This window comes from Mastomys coucha, unplaced genomic scaffold (assembly GCF_008632895.1).
Source record: "Mastomys coucha isolate ucsf_1 unplaced genomic scaffold, UCSF_Mcou_1 pScaffold4, whole genome shotgun sequence".
Classification (NCBI taxonomy): Eukaryota; Metazoa; Chordata; class Mammalia; order Rodentia; family Muridae; genus Mastomys; species Mastomys coucha.
Window position 1 is genome coordinate 14,464,238 of NW_022196910.1, and position 7,038 is coordinate 14,471,275.

General features: G+C 40.0%; 1 protein-coding gene across 1 annotated transcript in view; it reads right to left on the reverse strand.

Moving 5' to 3' along the window:
- Nucleotides 1–7,038, reverse strand: part of Stab2 (stabilin 2) — a 182,348-nt gene that overhangs the window by 60,210 nt on the left and 115,100 nt on the right. The window contains exons 35-36 of the mRNA XM_031350149.1: nt 4,933–5,061; nt 3,247–3,303 (exon numbers count right to left, since the gene is read on the reverse strand). Of these exons, the coding sequence (XP_031206009.1) occupies nt 3,247–3,303; nt 4,933–5,061 (186 nt within the window). The remainder of the gene's footprint in view (nt 1–3,246; nt 3,304–4,932; nt 5,062–7,038) is intronic.

The following is a 7,038-nucleotide window of genomic DNA, read 5'->3' on the forward strand; positions in this document are numbered from 1 at the left end:
CGATCTAAACAGTCCCATATCTGCTAATGAAATAGAAACAGTCATTAATAGTCTCCCAACTAAAAAAATCCTAGGACCAGATGGATTTAGTGCAGAGTTTTATCAAACCTTCAAAGAAGACCTAATACCGATACTCCTCAAACTATTCCACAAAATAGAAACTGAAGGCACTCTACACACTTCATTCTATGAAGCCACAATTACTCTGATATCTAAACCACACAAAGACCTAACAAAGAAAGAGAACTTCAGACCAATTTCCCTTATGAATATCGATGCAAAAATACTCAATAAAATTCTTGCAAACCGAATCAAAGAACACATCAAAACAATCATTCACCACGATCAAGTAGGCTTTATTCTAGGGATGCTGGGCTGGTTCAATATATGGAAATCCATCAACGTAATTCACTATATAATCAAACTCAAAGAAAAAAAACCATATGATCATCACATTAGATGCCGAGAAAGCATTTGAAAAAATCCAACATCCCTTCATGATATAGTCTTGGAAAGATCAGGAATTCAAGGCCCATACTTAAACATAATAAAAGCAATATACAGTAAACCAGTAGCCAACATCTAACTAAATGGAAAGAAACTTGAAACAATCCCACTAAAATCAGGAACTAGACAAGGCTGCCCACTTTCTCCCTACCTATTTGATATAGTACTTGAAGTCCTAACCAGAGCAATCAGACAACAAAAGTAGATCAAAGGGATACGAATTGGAAAGGAAGAAATCAAATTATCACTATTTGCTGATGATATGATAGTATACTTAAGTGACGCCAAAAATTCCACCAGAGAACTCCTAAACCTGATAAACAACTTCAGCAAAGTAGCTGGATATAAAATTAACTCAAGCAAATCAGAGGCAAACAGCCTTCCTCTACACAAAACATAAACAGGCTGAGAAAGAAGTTAGGGAAACATCACCCTTCACAATAGTTACAAATAACATAAAATACCTCGGTGTAACTCTAACTAAGCAAGTAAAAGAGCTGTTTGACAAGAACTTCAAGTCTCTGAAGAAGGAAATTGAAGAAGATCTCAGAAGATGGAAAGATCTTCCATGCTCGTGGATTGGCAAGATTAATATAGTAAAAATGGCCATCTTGTCGAAGGCAATCTACAGATTCAATGCAGTCCCCATCAAAATTCCAACTCAATTCTTCACAGACTTAGAAAGAGCAATTTGCAAATTAATCTGGAATAACAAAAAACCCAGGATAGCCAAAACTATTCTCAACAATAAAGGAACCTCTGGTGGAATCACCATCCCAGACCTTAAGCTATACTATAGAGCAATTGTGATTAAAAACTGCATGGTATTGGTACAGTGACAGGCAGGTAGATCAATGGAACAGAATTGAAGACACAGAAATGAACCCACACACCTATGGTCACTTGATCTTTGACAAAGGAGCTAAAACCATCCAGTGGAAAAAAGACAGCATTTTCAACAAATGGTGCTGGCTCAACTGGCGGTTAGCATGTAGAAGAATGCAAATTGACCTATTCCTATCTCCTTGTACAAAGCTCAAGTCCAAGTGGATCAGGGACCTCCAAATCAAACCAGCTATACTGAAACTAACAGAAAAGAAAGTGGGGAAGAGCCTCAAGCACATAGGCACAGGGGGAAATTTCCTGAACAGAACACCAATAGCTTATGCTCTAAGATCAAGAATTGACAAATGGGACCTCATAAAGTTGCAAAGCTTCTGTAAGGCAAAAGACACTATTAATAGGACAAAACGGCAACCAACAAATTGGGAAAAGATCTTTACCAATCCTATATCTGATAGAGGGCTAATATCTAATGTATACAAAGAACTCAAAAAGCTAGACTCCAGAGAACCAAATAATCTTATTAAAAATGGGGTACAGAGCTAAACAAAGAATTCTCAACTGATGAATACCAAATGGCTGAGAAGCACCTAAAGAAATGTTCAACATCTTTAGTCATTTGGGAAATGCAAATCAAAACTACCCTGAGATTCCATCTCACACCAGTCAGAATGGCTAGGATAAAAAACTTAGGTGACAGCAGATGCTGGAGAGGTTGTGGAGAAAGAGGAACACTCCTTCATTGCTGGTGGGATTGCAAGCTGGTACAACTACTCTGGAAATCAGTTTAGCAGTTCCTCCTGAAATTGGACATAATTCTACCAGAGGACCCAGCTATACCACTCCTGGGCATATACCCAGAAGATGCTCCAACATGTAATAAGGACACATGCTCCTCTATGTTCATAGCAGCTTTATTTATAATAGCCACAAACTGGAAACAACCCAGATGTCCCTCAACAGAGGAATGGATACAGAAATTGTGGTACATCTACACAATGGAGTACTACTCAGCTATTAAAAACAACAACACACCAACTATATTAAATTAATTAGCAATATAATTATTAACAATAATATTTCATAATTTGATTATTAATTATTCCTATTTTAATTAATAATCTAAATAGATTAGATTAATTTTTAATTTAACTTAACTATTAGAATTCCCCTTAGTCCCTCATAGACTGCATTTAAGGCTATGAAGATGCATACCAATGGGGAGAAGGGCCATCAAAATGTTTTCTCTGGGCACGACACAGCTGTTGCAATCATGAACTTACAGTGGTGGTGGCTGCTTGACAAGACTGAGCCTGTCAACAGTCAGTCAATGATAGGGGTGGAACCTATGGGGCCCGACCCCTCCCAAGGGAACTACTGATGGATGGGGTAGGGAGTCATTGTCTTCAGTTGTGTCTCCCTCGCTGATCCTACCAGGCTCAGAATTGTCCCACATCCATGGTTGTATTAACATCCCTGGTTAAACTCAGTGGGCCAAAAGCAAACGATGTGAGTGGAGGAAGGGACTTCTGCGAGTGGGGTGACATGGGTGGGAGAAAGTTTAATTAGATTTTTAAAAATATATGTATGGAGCTGCCAAAGAATAAATTTTATTGACAAAAAAAAAAAAAACAAAGTGAAATTTAAAATAAACTAAAAAGGAAGTATGCAGAGTGCAGGCTTCCCCCTATTCCCCCCGCTTGGCTTGCTTCTCGACCATGGATGTGAGAGGCCCAGCGGCCTCACACTCCTGCTGCTTTCCTTGCACACTGTGTAGAATTAAACCTAGAGAGGGAACTGGGCAGGAGAAAATGCTTTCCAGCTTGGACTCTCTTACCTAGGTTCTGGTTTTGTTGTTTTGTTTTGTTTTTTAAACCGCATGAGGTAAGTACTTACGAGTGGCTTTGTCTCTGGTGGGCAGAGTGCTTGCTGGGGACACTTTCCACACTTCCCCTTGGGAAAAAGTGTTGAGACAAAGGAGACACGTCAAACTTAGTAGTCTCGGTGCAAAATGAGGCCACAAATCAGAGCTTGGAGATACAGGTTTTAGAGAGCGGAGCTGACAAGCAGGGTGAGACTGCCTTAAGATTCTCTGAGCCGCGCCGTGTCCTTTACTCCAGGTCTTGCATATCTGAACACTGCTTCCTCCCACAGTTGTCCTCAGAATCTGATAGCATTTTAGACCACGGAAGGCCCCACTCATTTAAATATGAATTCTTTAGCACTAATTTACTGACGCATCAGAACCCTTGTTCAGTGACTTGGGTCAGACACAGACACAAATGATGAGTCACACACCGTGCCTGCCTTCACAAGACGTAGTGGTGCAGCTGAGGGCTGAAGCTCTGGGACACCCCACTGATTTGACACTGCCCAGATCTGAGTGCCTTCGCTGCCACCTGCTATTGGGTGAACAGACCTCTCTGTGGCTCATTTTCTCATCTGTAAATTGGAGAAAGTCAAAGTACTTACTTTTTAGGGTGTGGTGAGGGTCATATGGGTTAATTCATGTAAATGTTTAGAGTGATGCCATGCGGGTATCAAGTATCTAATACATATCAGCAGTGTTACTATTATCAAAGGATACCACAGCTGTCTCACAGCCTGCTGTGACGACCTTGCACCACGACATGGGTAGGTATCACACTGAATTCACACTGACTTCTATATGCCTCTTCTGGTTGACCAGCCTTAAACAATATCTATCATGGCTGAACCACGGACCTCTCCCTGGCATGGTTTCCCTTTACAAGGGAGCCAGGGCCTCAGAATCTTGCTCACCATGGTCATCCAGCTAACCTTCCCCGGGCATGCTAGGTTCCAGCCATCCCAGGAGATAATGAGCCCTGTTGACTCCAGGTTGTGGCTGGCTCACCTTAGTAATCTACAGCCTTGTATTCTCTTTGGTACATTGGAGATGCTCACTACGTTGTCTCTTTCTCAGTATATATAGGATTGAATCTAGAGTTGTGTGTATACCAACCGAGTGCTGTACTTCTGAGCTACAACTCTAGTCACAACAAATGAGGAACTTTTGAACTAAACTGAGATAATCTAATAGAAAATGATTACGTTTAAAATTATTATTATTGTTTAAACATTTTAATCACATTTTGCATGCATGTGCAAGTGCATGCATATGTATGTGTGTGTCTCTGAGTGTCTCTCTGTGTGTGAGACTGTGTGTGGAAGACAACTTGCAGAATTCACTTCTATCTTTTTACCACCTGGGTCTTGAGGATTGATTTTTAGGTTGTCAGGCTTTGTGGCAAGCATCTTTACCCCTAGCCCCATGTTTAAATAAATAAAGTGTGTGTGTGTGTGTGTGTGTGTGTGTGTGTGTGTGTGTGTGTGGCTGGAGAGATGGCTCGGCTCTTAAAGAGCACTGGCTACTCTTCCAGAGGACCTGAGTTCAATTCCCAGTACACACATGACAGCTCACAACTGTCTGGGGTGGGGGTCCTCTAGTTCCAGGGGGTCAGACACCTTTACACAGGCATACATGATGTTAAAAACAGAAATGCACATAAAAAGAAAAACCCATCACCCATTATCCTCTTCACTGGCCCCGATGTAACTCACTCTCACAATAATGGTGTCATTATTGTCACATCTATTCTTCTGGATTTCCAGAACTTTCCCCAGACCATGGATCACTCCTTTGTCAGTGGCCACATTGGTGTAGTTTATTGGAGCTTCATTTACATACAGCTGTGAGCAAAAGAATCAGATATGGTTTTATTATGGTTATATTAGAGAGGATGCAGAAGACGGGACATGGAGGCCCCAGTATGACAACAGTCTAGGAGATAATCCAGTTTCACTAGAAAGCAGCACAATGTAGTTGACAGAACTCTGACTTGGAAGGGGGAGGTCTGAATCATAGTTCAGAATCTGGTACCATGAAGCTGGGAAAATTGCTTTCCTAAACCTCAATATTTCTTTTTGTAAAAGGAAAATGTTGTTCTGAATTATTTCTAGGGTATTATCCACCTCTCAAATTAATTGGTTTATGTTTGCTTAAAAATTATTTCCTAGGGTCTGGTGAGATGGCTCAACCTGCTCTCTCAGGGTCCTGAGTTCAAATTCCAGCAACCATATAGTGGCTCACAACCGTCTGTAATGGGATCTGATGCCCTCTTCTGGTGTGCCTGAAGACGCGTAGTCATATTCATTAAATAATAAATAAATAAATTAGTAAATAAGTAAATAAATAAATAATTCTATCTTTTAAAAAATTACTTCCTTAAGAGCTGTAAGAGGTGGCTCAGCAGTTAGGAGCAATGGCTACTCTTCCAAAGGACCTAAGTTCAATTCCCAGCACCCACATGGCAACTCACAACTGTTTGTAATTCCAGTTCCAGGGGATCTGCCACCCTCAAATAGACATACATGGAGTCAGAATGCCAAGGTACATCAAATTAAAAACAATTACTGCAAGCTGGCTTTATGGACATACTCATTTGTGCTGCAGTCTGGTGGTCCACAAGGTGTGGATGTTTCCCGTAAGATGTGGAGAACGCAGCGCACCCTTCCAGTATATCTCTAACTTGCAGCTAATTTTCCAGCAACTCTATACTAAAGGACAGTGAGCATGGAGAGGGAGAAAACTTATTCTATGGAGCGGATGATACTTTAGTCTTCAGTGAGGACTTAAGATTCATAAGGCAACATCAAACAACATCAATCCTTCTTACTGTTGAAATTGATACGGAATACCATCGTCTCTTATGAGGGGCTGACACTGAAGTGGTCTTCTGATTGGATGCTGGAGGAAGTGAGGAAAGAGCTTTGCATTGCTGTTTCAAGGTCAACGGACATTGGGAACTTCACAAAGAAAACTCTTTTAGTCTCAAAAATGGTGATTATAGCCCAAGTTTCCAGAATTCCAAGATGTTGAGCTATTTCTGAAAGCCTAATAGCAGAACATTGGATGCATTCCTACTTCATTTGGCATGTAAAGAATCTGAGTCATTCCTATCATGAGATATAGCTAGAGAACTAAGGGTTGCATTGAAAATGTCATATAAACACACTTACTCAATTATAAAGCATTCTGTCCCTACTTCCATCTCAACAAAGAGAGTGAAAGCAAAGCGTCCATTGTCTTTATTTTTGCTCTAAATCAGGAAATTTCTGGGCTAACAGAGAATGGACCACAGAACTGAAAATAACTCAACTCACAGCATCTGAATATTCATTTCTACCTGATGAAACAAAGAAGATAACTAAAAATAACAAGAAAAAGAAAGCTTTCTATCAATGAGATCATTGCTATTCCTGGAAAACATTATTTAAAAGGAAAATGTATTTAGCAAAATTCTGAACACTGATATGGAATCAGAGAAAAATGTTTGAAATTAAATTACCCTCCAAGTAATGAAGAAAGTAAAGGATCCCTTAAAAAAGTCTCCAGCTAGATTTTTTTTTTTTACATAGAAGTTTTTTAAAGTTTAGATAAAAATTTACTTAGTGTAATGATGGCATTGGTAAAGAAAAATTTAAAGGATCAAATTATTAATGCTTCTAAGATTGCACAATCAAATTCTCACCCCAACTCAATGTGCTTGTATTCTTTGGCCGCCCCACCTCCATCTCTTCCTGGAGCAGTAGTTGAGAGCTTTACATTACAACCCATAGGTAACAGAGAGAGAGAGAGAGAGAGAGAGAGAGAGAGAGAGAGAGAGA